Raw genomic sequence first — 14,355 nt, forward strand, 5'->3', positions numbered from 1 at the left:
TGGTAAGCTGGTTGACACATCTAGTGTGCTAAAAACATGTATCTCTTGCTGGAGGCCTGTTGCCAAGTTCCTTTACTAGCCACTGCCTCCCTTTAAAGCAAGGAAGATGGAACCTATTCACTTGTGATAGCACATGCTGAAATCCCAAGACCTAGAAACTGGGCTTCATTTCTTACAATGCTCATCAAAGCAAGAAGCTGAGCCAAGCCAGCTATGCTACACAATATGTATGTACGTATACATATTATAGAATTATGCCAAATAGCAATTTTGTTCAATGTACTTGTTTTATACACAGCTATGCTTCAAAACCCTATGCTGGCAGGAGCTAGAGTCCAGGCTGGGCTCAACAGACATGCAAACTGATTAAGTACAATAGAACCTCGACTTACCACTGCCCCTATTCACAAACAATCTAACTCGCGACCGCAGCAAACCCAGAAGTAAATACTGGGTTTGCCACGATTCGTGCATGCGCAGAAGCAGCTGCCGCCATCTGCATATGCGCAGAACGGCACTTCTCCCACGACCCGGATCGACTCACAAGCAGACCTCCGGAACAGATTCCGTACATGAGTAGAAGTTCCACTGTATAAGGGAGCGTCTTGAGTTTGTATGAAAGCATCTCCAAATAAGAATCTCTTGTAAGGACCTGCTTTCTCCGTGGTATACAAGTTTTCCCGCATGCAAGAAACTGCTTTGAAAACATGCTATTGGTTGTTGGCCATTCACCTTGTGATGCAGCCCTTTCCTGATAGGATTCTGCGTCTGGACTGGGATGAGGAAGTCACACGGGATCATACGAGTTCCTACCAAAAAAGAAAAAAACAGAGAGATTTTATTAGAGTCTCACTTTGATGCAGTTACTTTACAGAGATCATTAAGAAAACTTGTTTGACAAGGCTAACCGTAAGAAACTAGTTCTAATTTGCTGCTTTATTTTTAAGTGAGCTGACATCTCCGCTGCTGTAACACACTGACAGTGGCTTATGCAGATGCTTACTTCACATCAAAGGACAGAATGTGAACCAATGTGGTATGCTGGTGGAGGTTACAAAGTCTGGTCAGGACCTGGGAGACCAGGGTTCAGATCCCCAAATCAGCTGTGAAGCTCACTGCATCACCTTGGGCCAGTCAACCCCCTCTCAGGCTAACCTACCTCACAGGGTTGTTGTGAGGGTAATACAGGGAGAGAGGGGAGAACTGTGCATGACACCTTGAGCTTCTTGAAGGAAGTGTGGGATATAAGCAAAAAAAAGAAGAAGAAGAAGAAGAAGAAGAATTTTAAATATGTGGAATTTGCAGATTTCAGCTGAACACGAGAAGAGAAGACGATCTTTGCTGGGAGTCCTACATGACCTGCTCCCTGCTTTAACTGGTCTATTAACCACCTGGCCACAGGGGTGTGTGTGTGTGTGTCTCCTACTACAGAAGCTGGTGCTCAGATTTTTGTTGGGGGGTCAAGATTTAATTTTGGAGATGTTTCATACTTGTGTATTTTTATTGTTAGACCTTATTACGACTTCACGTGGGGATTGTTTAATTGTATATTTGCTGAGATGTTTTCATTTACTGATCATGACTACATAATCGTGTGTGTGTGTATACACATCTTTCGATGTTGTAAGCCACCTTGACCTGGGTTTAACTATGGAAAGCAGGCATGGAAATCAACAACACTGAACAAGTTGTTTGACAGTGGCATAGGCTGTCTGGATATGTGGGTCACTCTGCTTTAGTGAAAGTTATTAGGTGCAGCCTGGCCAGGCACCTGCCTGGTCGTCCTATACTGTCCTTCCTGGATGAGACACCGCCTCCAAGGCCCCTTCCAACTCTGGGATAACTGGCTCTACTAAAATGCTCAGAATATGGGATCCACTTTTCAACATACCTTGATGGATCAGCTGATAGAAAGCGTGCTGCCCATTGGTTCCAGGCTCACCCCACACAATTGGCCCAGTATTGTAATCCACACGAGTGCCCTTCTTGGTGATGTATTTCCCATTGGATTCCATGTCTCCCTAAGTGACAGCAGAAGTTCAGACTTAATACATAAATCATCACCAATTCAATTTATTAGTCACCTTAGAAGTCTCCAGGCTACTTGCAAAAGTGTAACAAAAATAATAATCGGGAAATAAAACTCATTTCAATAAAAGACATATAGTGGTACCTCGGGTAAAGTACTTAATTCGTTCCGGAGGTCTGTTCTTAACCTGAAACTGTTCTTAACGTGAAGCATCCCTTTGGCTAATGGGGCCTCCTGCTGCCGCTGCACGATTTCTGTTCTCTTCCTGAAGCAAAGTTCTTAACCTGAAGCACTATTTCTGGGTTAGCCGAGTCTGTAACCTGAAGCGTATGTAACCTGAGGTACCACTGTACAGTAAAACAGCAGCAATGGAACCATATATAGGCATATATAGTACTAGAATCAGCCAGAACAGAGGAGACACACACAGCTAATTGTGCACCACCAGGAGGGTTGGACAGAGGCCTACACTCCATGCAGCATTGGCAGCCTGTGACCCAACAAGCCACAACTCTCTTATTTGGTGGAACGACCAACAGACTGCAATTAACGTGGATGCTTCTCTGCACCCAATGCGCATTCACGGATCCTCATTCCGCTCTTAAGATTGCAAGCCTGGATTCAGAGAGCAGACCAACCAATAAGGAGCACAAGGGAATGACTCCAAGGACGATGACTCCTTACCTGCTGGAAGTATGCTGCAAAGCGGTGCATGTACTGGTCGTAGGGCAGAAGCGCATGGGTCTCAGTCCCGAAGCAGTTGATATACCAGACCCCCAGCATTGCCAGCAACACGGGCACGTTCTTCTCCAGCGGAGTGGTGCGGAAGTGCTTGTCCTGTTAGGCAAATGGATGTAAAACACACCCATGTTATAAAAACCAAACTTACAGCACACTTGGGCCATCCTGTCAAACTCATGAGTGTGTTTGAAACTCCAGCTTCTTTAGAGCAATGCAGAGCTGGCTTCTAGCAGTAGAAAGCAGACATTTTTACTTTGAAACCCAACAGTGCACTGGGCAGAGTGGGGATAATACTGGAACCTGTGGACATATTGGAAAATAAGAACCCATTCAGCCAGTGGTGCTTCTACCAGTTCATGTAACTGTGAATGGGAGAGCCATGGATTTTCACTGTGTATGACCAATGCTTGTGATCTACCAAGCCAGAGAAATGACTGATTAAGACTTGGGGGGCGAGGGGATGTTTCTTGCTTGCCCTACATAACCCCAGCTAACAACCAGGTTAAAATCATACGAAGAGCCCTTCTGATCAGGCCGATGACCCATCTAGTCCAGCATTCTCACAGTGGCCATTCTGAGGCCTTAATGGAAAGCTCTCTTGAAGGACCTGAGTTCAAGAGCAGCACTCTCCCCCTCCTGAGGTTCCCAGCGACTGGTGTTCAAAAGTATTACTGCTTCTGGTGCAAAGCATATCAGTATTGGCTAGTAGCTACTGATAGCCCTCTCCTCCATGACTCTGTCCAGTCCTAGTTTAAAGTCACCAAATAGGTGGAGACACAGACACAATCATCTGTGAAGAATAACCAAATACTCACCATCCAATGGGCTCCAGCAAGCAGCTTCTCGAAGTTATCATAACCTAAATAGATTTTTTTTAAAAAAGCAAACACCAGTATTATTAAGTGGAAACGCCTGTTTGCAAACCACACAACTGCAAAATTCTATTCCTCATTGTTTCATTTGCTTGCTGGATTTGTCAAACTCAAAAGCAGTTTGTGATCCAAACCCAACGTGCCTGTACAATTTTATTCTACTGAGTCAACACAGCATTCAATTTGGAAAGAAGCGAAGAAGGCTGGTCCCTGCCCCCATTTTCATTAGATTTCTATTCTAGTTTTGAGAACTAGAAACAGCTATCTGCAAAGTTATGAGCCACTCAATTTTTTTAATAAAAAAAGTAGTTAGCTTTCTAAAATATACTTGATCTTTTTTTTTTAAGCCCCCAAAACCAAAGGTATCAGCCCAGCATAGTAGCAGTAGAAGATATCATGCCAAGAACTCTGGGTACGTACCAATATGTAGAGCAATGGAGAGGCCAATGGCAGACCACAATGAATAACGGCCACCAACCCACTGCAAACAGAAAAGAGGGTAGGGTGAGAGGAAAGTCATTTGAGAAGACCAAGGTATTCTAGGCACAAACCACCAGGGACTCCTCTGCAAAGCACTCCAGCACAGAGCCCCAAATTCACTTCAACTGGGTGCTCTCCAGATACTTTGAACTACAACTCTCCTTTAGCCCCACAGCCAGCGTCACTGATGGGGGAGTTTCTAGCCCAAAATGTCTGGAGAGCAAAGGTGGCTGTAGATTGAGTCCATGGCAAAAGCAGGCATTGTAACAACATCTCTATATCATTTGGGGGTGGGGAGTTTACAGGAAAAGTCAGTCAAGTATTTTAAATATATATATATACTGCTTGATGTAATATAATGTTTTATAAAATAAAACATTAAAGTTATTGGTAGAAAACAGATATTAAAAATATTCAAAAGATGCAAAAAGTAGCAAAATAAAAATAAAACATGCAAGTTCTGAATGTCTGCATACGTTTGCCTCAACAAAGTTGTTTTAACAGGCACCCAAAACTGTAGTGGTGGCACCTGCCTCAAATCAAGAGGCAAGGAGTTCCAAAGTGCCTGTTATTGTTTGTCACCAGTGGCCATTACAACATAAATCACAACACAGATGTTTAAAGCAAAATACTGTGGGTTGTAGCTACTCAGAGCAGATCACTGAAATTAATGCACCCACATTAGTCATGCAAACGAATTTCAATAGGTCTACTATGAGTAGAATGAGCACTAGCTATAACCCTGGAACTTTTGGATTCTTAGGACTTAGAAAAGAGGGATAAGGGGAAGTTTGACCCACCAAACTAGGGAACAATGAGGCGCCAGGCAAAAGGGAGCGAGTGGGCATTCCCAGCGCCAGGTCTTTCACGATATGCATTTGGGGAAGAGCTTTGCAACCTGAGCTTGGGCACCTTAAGGAGGAATCTGGCACATGGGAAGTGGGAAAGGGACACCTTTCTATGGCAGGAGGATGAGGTAAGGAAAAGGTGCAGCCAAATCCTTGGATGGTCATGAACTTTGGATTCTTCACTGCCAGGCAGTTTATGATAAGCTCAAAGATCGAAGTTCAGCCCCTGCACCACTTTCAAGATCTCAAGCAAGGCTGACATTTGACCTTTTTACTGACCTAGATTATATACAGTAGGCTCCCATCAGGCAAAATGTCACAGCTTATAATAACTCATGAAGTCCAGAAGTTGGGAGCAGAAAACTATCTCCTATTACCCAGCAGCTGTCTAGACTGAAATGTGTTCAGAGGCCTCCTAGCCTGACCTTTGACAAGTTCCTTAGCAAAAGAGCCAAAGAGGCAAGACTTTCTGCAGTGTATTCATGGGGGTGACCCCTAAAATCTGCCCTTCATCAAAGCTCCCCTGCACTGCAAATATTAGCAAACGGAGGGGGGTCAGCACATCGCTGCTGCTGCGGAACGGACTTTAATTCTATCCCAAACTGAGGAGGGAGGTTCACACCTGGAAGGCATATACAGTTCCTAAGAATTATCAGGTCCTGAGGCAGTGATGCCTACCAACCTGTATGGCTTTAAAGATTGGGCAAAATCATGGAAGCTTTCCTTCCCCCACTTGGTTAACACAAGAAGAAGAGTTTGGATTTGATATCCCGCTTTATCACTACCCAAAGGAGTCTCAAAGCGGCTAACATTCTCCTTTCCCTTCCTTCCCCACAACAAACACTCTGTGAGGTGAGTGGGGCTGAGAGACTTCAAAGAAGTGTGACTAGCCCAAGGTCACCCAGCAGCTGCATGTGGAGGAGCGGAGACGCGAACCCGGTTCCCCAGATTACGAGTCTACCGCTCTTAACCACTACACCACACTGGCTCTGGACGTTTAGGAGAAGACTCTGATCCGTTGGTGCGTATCTGTCTGTGTACATGCTAACGTATGTTTGAGCATTAACGGTTTGTTGTTTTAGTAAACAAAAAACTAAGAATGTAAGAAGAGCTGTCTGGATCAGGCTGATAACCCATTTAGCCCAGCTTCCTATTCTCACAGTGGTCAACCGGACGCTTCTTCTGGGAAGCCCACAAGCAGGAGACAAGCACAAGACCTCTCCCCCCACCCCCCACCGCGTGTTGCTTCCAGCAACTGGTATTCAGAAGCACTGCTGCCTCACAACAGGTTCCTGGGTGCAGAAGTAGGCAGCATGCAATGATTCCCTGTTTATGCGGAGGAAAATGTGTATGTGGGGAGCCTGAATTCTAGAAGAATGAGAAGCACTGTCCTATTGTCCAATGATGGACTTGCATAGCATGTTTTACTTACGTCCCAAAACTCAAACATGTTCTGAGTGTCAATTCCAAAGTCTTTAACTTTAGGCTAAAAAAGGGGGAAAGCGGGGGGGGGGGGGAGAGAGAGAGAGGGAGAGAGAGAGAGAGAGAGAGCAGCAGTTAGATATCAGATTGGTGCTAGGCAGAGAAGCCTGCAGAAATTACTAGGGCTGTGGTTCAATGATGGAGTAGCTGCTTTGCATCAGAAGGCCTCAGGTTCAACTGTCAATGGCATCTCCAGTTAGGGCTGGGAAAATGCATATTCAAAACACATTCAGTGGTTGAGAAGCCACAGTAGGAATGTTTATCAAAGCAGAGCTTTCTTGGGAAAGCCTGAGCAACACTATTTACATCTATAGGGACAGAGCAACCAATATATTATTGTGGCTGTATTTCTTAAAGAGAGAAGGAAGAAGAAGGCCACATTCACACTATACACTTAAAGCATTATACCACTTTAAACAGCCAATGACACCCCCCAAAGAATTCTGGGAGCTGTAGTTTGTTAAGGGTGCGGCTGAGAGTTGTTAGGAGACCCCACCCACTTCAGCAAGGAGTGCCGTTTTGGCTAGTTAAGAACCAGCACACGTAGGATCAATTCACTGTAAGTATGTAGAATATTTCAAGAGATTCCAATAGTATTGCTTTCTATTTCCATCATATATTTTCAGCTGTGGGCCAAACAAGAAGTGTCATGGGAGATTCAGGAATGGCAATGGAGGGGAGGGGTTAACCCTTTCCTTCCAGCCATGCAATTTCCTCAAATATGCTACAAACTCGGTAGGGGAAAACCTAAAGTCATCAAAATGTTCCCACATCTTCAAGGCAACAGCTGTTTTGTAAAGCAACAGGAGACTTAGCATCACTGATCTCCTGCATCACATTACTTTGATCCCAACACTGCTATTAAATTGTTCTAGAAGGGCAAAAAACTACAGAAACTTATAAACTGAAATACTCACCCCATTGGTAGACAAGGCAGCAAAGTGCTTGGCCACAGCCGCAGGCTTGAAAGAAAAGGAAGGAAGGAAGATTGTTGGGTAATGAAACAATATATTCTGAACTGCCATGATAGCCCTCGAAATCATAACTAAAGTTCAGAGACCACCACTGTTGCTCCACCTCCCCAAGGCTAAATATCCTATCAGGGTGTGTTTTTTTACCTTCATGGAACCTTTATTCAGCAAAAGCATACATCGTTTTAAAAACACCAACAAAATTTAACTCATCATAAAGTCAGCAGTCTCAAAAAAAGGAAGTCCTTAATTCCTAAAGTCACTACCACAATAAACGTTACTGAAACCACCAGGTGAAAGATGTTAAAACCTAACATACTAAAAACTGTTGCTACCACAAAAATTGGTTTTATGCCTGTGTGTTTGTTTTTACAGATTGTCACAGGAATCAATGATATCCTGTACCCTACAAAAGGATTCCTGCTATGCTTTACACGACAGGCCTTGTCCAAAGGGATGCCAGACAGGCTGCTAAGTGTTACTAAGAGCCGAAATAATGAACTGAGTTTGCACTTCAGAGTGTCCCCAACACGAAAGGTGCAGCCGGGGGGAAATAAGGTAGGAGGTGGGCAAACTGCCTTTTCGGAGGGAGAGCATGTCAGTCATTACTGAGCTTCTTATCAAGGAACATCAATACGCTGAGGAAAGTCAATGTTCCTGAGAACACAACATGAAAGCCACTCCCTCAGTTAAGAAATATTCAATTAAGATAAACATCCTGCAGTAAAACATCAACTCAGGTATGTATTCCCTTGGGACAGCATTTGCTGACTGTCCTCCAGAGTAGCTAAGCTTGCTTTAAATATTATTACTAGCTGACCAACTGAGTAGAGTTGAGCTCCGGTTTATACATAGCAGGGGTACCCAACATGGTACCCCCTCCCCAAGTCTCTGGACAACAACTCCCATCACTCCTGACCTATGGAGGCTGGAGGGGGTGAGTTGTACTCCAGCAAACCTGGAGGAAACTGTTCTTGCTGCAGAAATGAATTTGTCTGTGGAATGAGCACAACCAGCTTCCTCCTCAAGACATTACAGCTCACCGCCATCCAGTGATGGCTTAAGCACATGGGAGTACTTTTTACCAGCTGCAGCTCATACACCGGTTACAAAAGCACAGCATTGGATCAAACCAACCTGGCACTTAACAGGAACACCACTAGACTTGTTGGGCACAGTGGCAAAGCATCAAGCAATGCCAAGGATCCCCTCCTGGGCATTACACAGTGTACTGTATCAATTAAACAGTGGTATATGGTATTCTATCACTCTAGAAAGCAAGTTTAGGGGTTGAAGATAGTTACACTTGTTTTAAAAAGCACAAAATGGTTTGGTGTGTTTTGTATGCTTATATTGGGAGGAGTATAAATAAAAATATTATAGTGTACCTACTGTAGTGTACCCACTGCTTGCACACTGAGCTTGCCTCACTTTCAGTCCGCCAGAAGTGCTGGATCCAGCCCTGAACTTTCTGCCTTACTTGCCATGATGATTATTCCAACCCAGATTCCAGCCCTCCAGATTCCACCCTATTGGAGCTGGGGTTTTTTTTGGGGGGGTGTCCTGGTTTCTTCCTAGCGATTTCATCATTTTTAGAATTGTACGGTGGTGGGGAGGCATTTTGCAAGAGCAACATGTGCCAGTATGAAAAGGCTGTTTAACTGCCCCATACCATGCAGCAATTAACAACCTCTCAACCCCAGCTTAATCTGCAGTTCAGTGTCTGCACAGTGTCTTTTTTAGACTCCATTAAACAGGCAACTCTGCCCCTCCATCAGGATAAAGATAGTTATAGCAAAGAAGCAGCACATCCTTTTAGAAGTTGCTGGAGAACGCGGGGCTCCACTTCAGGGAACCTATTCATAGTTCAGGCATCTGTCTTTGAAAAGGCCAAGTCCTGTCTCAAGTACAACCTGGTTTCAGGCTGCAAAGGAGTTGCCAAATATCGAAGGGGCACTCGCTAGCTTGCCTTTACTCTCATGTTTCCTTGCAGCCCAACTGGCTCCAAAACTTTCCTAGGGAGGAGTCTGCTAAGACACCTCAGGCCTGCGCAGATGGAACGCAGGCTCTCCCTGCAACAACATTTGCAGGCCTGGAGTCTGCCTGAGGGGCATGTGCTCCTTTCTCATGACACAGCACTGCCTGCCCTCCATTCCTTCCCCACATTCAGTCATGTCCACCAACAGCCACCTGGCTCCCTCATAAACCAGACTACGAGGCAATGGTTTGAGATGCATTTGCAAACCACGGCTGTGGAGGTAACTGTGGTTAGTATTGGTGCAGAGGATCGTAGCTAAATGCCAACTAGGAAGGAAGGATGGGCAAACACATTCTGAAGACTGGCTCCCAGTTTGCAGCTTCAGCTGGAACTTTTGTAGAGGATTCCAGCTACAGTTCTGTGACCACCTGGGCGAAAGCATGTAGCAGTTCCTAGCAGGAATTAAGACAGCAGAAACGGCACCCAACACTCTTGCACCAAAAATGTTTTATAGATGGAGAAGGCTTGTAAACCACAAGTAAAAATTTGCTTCCATGGGACAAGGCAGGAAATGTTTACTGAAGCTGACTCCCGTCTCTTTCTTGGCTACCTTTATATCTACATTAGTCATTTGCCACTTTAAAGATTCATTTATTTACACAACTGAGCACATAACCAAGGAACTTTCACTTACATCTTTAGCAGCATTTAGGAACCACTCTTTGGCTGTTTCAGCATTGGTAATAGTTTCTTGGGTGGTAAAAGTCTGTGCACCAAGAGAAGAGGGGGAAAACAGTTAAAGACTTAGACAAGCCACTTAGGCAACTTTTAAGGAACAGAAAGCACAATGAGGAAACTACAGGCAAAGTCCAAGATGCTCCTATCTGCACACCTAGAGCCTTGGCTCACATTTTAGCAGTTTCTAGTTCTTACATACTTCTTTATAAAATATAATTATTTGTATTATCTTTACCTACATTATTATTATTATTTCTAGATCTATATTTTGAAAAGTTTTTTGTCTGCCCATCCACATTCAGATAAAGATATCATAACCAAATCTAGCATGACAATTCCTGTGATTGAGAAGTGGGTTTTCATCTTACGTTTGGATCCAATTGGCTGCCATTTTGAAACAAGATGGCGGACAGAACCTTTAAAAACTCCACCAATTTTTTTATTTCTTTGAATTCCCAAGCAATGCCAGCTACATAGCTTGCTAGTACCAACACAAACCATCTTGTGCACTTCTTTGCCTTTTTTACTTAATGTTCTTAAGAAGCTGAATTCCATCACATCTGCACTTTCCTCTCAAAATCGCAGCACACACAATCCTAATGACTACCTTTTGAGAATTTAAAAGTCATTTAGAACTCTCACACACTTTGGGTAATAGCCATCAGGACAACGACCTGTGCAAACCCCATTCATTACAATGAGGGCATGCACTGGAGAACATTCAGATTGATGGGGCCCTTCTTATGATTGCTAATTTTAAACTTGCAGGAAGATTTGAAATCACTCAAGCCAATAATTGCTCTGACTGATCTGCTGTGGATCTAAACATGGGGCCCTTTGTTCCCCTTGATTTTCCAGACAGTCCCAATTTGCTCATCAGCAAAAAAATATTTCCCTCTTTATGAAACACGTTGACATGGCCAGTCATGCAGTTCCGTCAATATCACCCTGCTCTATTGGAGTTTATTCAACCATTAAAATGTAGCTTTAAGGACCAACATCACGTCCTCCTCCTCTCCCATCCATCTCCAAAAAATTCTTTCATTATATAACAAAAGACTAGTTTATAAAGCAAGCTTTTTTTAAAAAAAAATGCTATTCATCCCTTTCCAAACCTAACCAATTGTCTAAAGGCATCCAGGCAAATGAGAGCCATGAGATGCTGGTCTTCTCAACAGCATTCAGGCAGGAAACCTGGATTTATTTCTTTTTCAGTAATTCTTATACCACACTTTTACCCAAAAGCCGATTTCAGGGTAGTGTACATAAATACTTAAAACCCGCAATACAATATTAAAGGCATCAAAAAAATTATTGAACATAAACCACTGCATGAACATACAACAAAACTCAGAGGAACTGGGGAGTTCCAATTCACAAAACAAAGCCTATAGGTTGAAGTTCTCTTCCCACTTAAGCTTCCTAAACTCTTGCCTGCCTTTTCTTGCATTGCAGGGGGTTGGACTGGATGACCCTTTGGGTCCCTTCCAACTCTATGGTTTCTCAGATAAAATACTGAGGAACCCTAGCAAAGTACAGCTTGCATAAAAAGCCAAGCGTCTGAAAAATCAGTTCATCATCTATCGTGTTTTCCTCCTAGTTCAGCTAAGCCCAAAGCCAGCAGGCTTAACTAAAGCTACTGGCTAACAAATACTTCAATAAACCAAGGGCAAGCTTCTCCCCTGCCTAGGTTGGCATGAGCAAAGGCAATGTGCTGCAGCCTTCCCAACCTGGTGCCCACAATTTGACAACAATTACCATCAACCCCAGGCCATATGATGCTAGGGCAGACTGGGGTAAGCCTGGTCTAGAGAGGTCACCTTTGCATATTTAATCCTCTACTTAGCATGAGCTGCTGATGGATTAAAGGACTTGGGACGTACCTTGGATGCAATGATGAAGAGTGTAGTCTCAGGGTTCAGCTCAGCCAGAGTTTTGGCCATGTGGGTACCGTCGATGTTGGAGACAAACCAAACACGAGGACCGCCCTTGGAATATGGCTTGAGGGCTTCTGTCACCATGAGGGGGCCCTAAAGAGAAAAGGCTGTCAGAGCAGCTAAACATTTAGACCAAATGCTTCCTTTGCAAGGAGAAGTCACACAGCAGAACAGCTCACCAAATCTGATCCGCCAATGCCAACGTTGACCACATCAGTGATGGCTTTTCCCGTGTAGCCTTTCCAGTCACCGCTGCGAACTTTCTGCAAGTACAAAGACAGTACAAAGATGGCGTTATACAGTGCTTTCCAGTAATTCCAATGGTTAGAATGTAGGACTAGGACCTGGGAGACTAAATCCCCACTCAGCCATGAAGATGGGACAATCGTTGCCTCTCAGCCTAACCTACCACACAGGGTTACTGTGTGGACACATGGTGAGGAACTGGGTGTTAGATTTCAATTGCTTGGTGGGCCACTTGCTTAATTTAGTGGGGAGGATTCCAGGAGAGAGGGGAATAGGTGAAGACCATCTTGCGACCTGCGTCAGCTGGGTTGTTTCTCTCCCACTTACCAGGCCATCTACCAACTGCCCTATAGGAAGGAGCCGGGTGACTTTTTAATAAGTTAATATTGTTTGTTTAAAGTTAAAAAATTAAATTTAATACTACTTGTTTTCTGCCTTGGAAGGAATTGTACCCTAGAAGGCAGCATATAAGTAACTGTAATAAATAAAAAACAGCAGAGCATCCAATTCTATTTAAAGTGGCGTTTTCCAACCTTGGTCCCCTCCAGATGTTTTGGACTACAAAGTAGTGTTGGCTGGGGTTCATGGGAGTTGTAGTCCAAAACATCTGGAGGGGACCAAGGTTGGAAAACAGATGATCAGGAACACTGGTCACATTCCTGAATACGAAGCCCAGTTATATGGACTGTGATATCATACCTTTGTTATTTAAATCTATGGAGTTTTGTGTATATATGACAAAGGGTAGCTACATTACTAGAATCTATATTTAAAAAGTTGTTCTCTCAACCCTACAGAGCATGCCAAAAAGTCTACAGCAAGGAATATTTTGCAGAGAGAGAGAACTGGGCTATTTAGGACAGTACTACAGCTCCCATCATTCACACAGGCCATCCAATGATCAGGGATCATGGGAGTTGGGATCCAAAAACAGCTGGGGAACCAACAGTGAAGAGCACTGTTATATAGTATATATAACTATATATATGTTATATAGAAGACAATATTTTTGCTACACAATGAACATTGATTTGTTCCAACAGAAATATGTAAACAGCTGAGGGACTACTAGTCTGCATGACCACGGACATTATACCTGCCTTATCCACAGAGCACAACCAGCAAATACTTGGATACCTGGCAGAAATTCTTCATTTTCTCCAAAACTTTGTTCACTTCTGGGACTACATCTTTGCCGTCAACTAATATTGGAGTATTTGAGCGATTCCGCAAAGCAATATGGAGCACAGCTCGGTTCTAAAACGAGAAGAGAGGACAAGACAGTTATGGATAGTGCCAAGCAACAATTAGTTACCAAAACCGATAATCTCAGCAGAACTGATTGGCACTGATCTGAAGGAGCAAGACAAACTATTTTCTCTTCTCTTTCTGCTGGTCTTCTTCTATAGTTTGGGACACAACCCACTAGGAACCGCTTCTTCCAGTAGACCACAGTGAATGGGAACTCTGCAATGACCATAAGAGTCTGGCTACTGGATCAGGCCAGTGGCCCATCTAGTCCAGCATCCTGTTCTCAGAGTGGCCAACCAGATGCTCATTATAGGAAACCCACAAACAAGACCCAAGCACAAGGACATTCTCCCCTCCTGCAGTTTCCAGAAACTTTACAAGTACTGTTTGGTGGCACATATGAGCCGCCCAGGCAAAGGATGTTGGGCACTGAGTCTCTTTTCTAAACCAAAAGGTGCTTGGGCTAAGAGGACCAGAGGAATTTAGATTGCAGCAGCCAGGAAGGAGAAGGAAATGGGACCACTAGTTGCTGATTGCCTTTGGAACCAAGAAGACCCTCCTGTCCTTCACTCAGCCACTCAAACATCTTGTGCATCCACTTGTTTTATATCTCTCAAAGCGGTTTCACAGTAAGGAGTTGAAAATTGTAAAATAATGAAAAATCAAGTACTATAAAGCATGCAAATAATATACAGGTGATATAAATGATCTTTTTTTAATATTTTGTGTGTGTGTGTATAAAAACTAAAATAAGCAGTAACAACTACAACTGGGTCAGATGC

At 43.7% G+C, this 14,355-nt stretch overlaps 2 protein-coding genes across 2 annotated transcripts in view; both read right to left on the reverse strand.

The window, feature by feature from the left end:
• The window catches only part of SS18L2 (SS18 like 2), a 283,426-nt gene that overhangs the window by 174,139 nt on the left and 94,932 nt on the right, over window positions 1–14,355 (reverse strand). The window lies entirely within an intron of this gene.
• Window positions 1–14,355, reverse strand: part of GPI (glucose-6-phosphate isomerase) — a 31,659-nt gene that overhangs the window by 4,046 nt on the left and 13,258 nt on the right. The window contains exons 4-14 of the mRNA XM_053399317.1: window positions 13,460–13,579; window positions 12,256–12,339; window positions 12,023–12,169; window positions 10,096–10,167; window positions 7,370–7,414; window positions 6,403–6,456; window positions 4,063–4,123; window positions 3,586–3,629; window positions 2,714–2,866; window positions 1,892–2,021; window positions 733–809 (exon numbers count right to left, since the gene is read on the reverse strand). Coding sequence (XP_053255292.1) covers window positions 733–809; window positions 1,892–2,021; window positions 2,714–2,866; window positions 3,586–3,629; window positions 4,063–4,123; window positions 6,403–6,456; window positions 7,370–7,414; window positions 10,096–10,167; window positions 12,023–12,169; window positions 12,256–12,339; window positions 13,460–13,579 — 987 coding nt within the window. The remainder of the gene's footprint in view (window positions 1–732; window positions 810–1,891; window positions 2,022–2,713; window positions 2,867–3,585; window positions 3,630–4,062; window positions 4,124–6,402; window positions 6,457–7,369; window positions 7,415–10,095; window positions 10,168–12,022; window positions 12,170–12,255; window positions 12,340–13,459; window positions 13,580–14,355) is intronic.

The sequence above is a fragment of the Podarcis raffonei genome, chromosome 8 (assembly GCF_027172205.1).
Source record: "Podarcis raffonei isolate rPodRaf1 chromosome 8, rPodRaf1.pri, whole genome shotgun sequence".
NCBI lineage: Eukaryota > Metazoa > Chordata > Lepidosauria > Squamata > Lacertidae > Podarcis > Podarcis raffonei.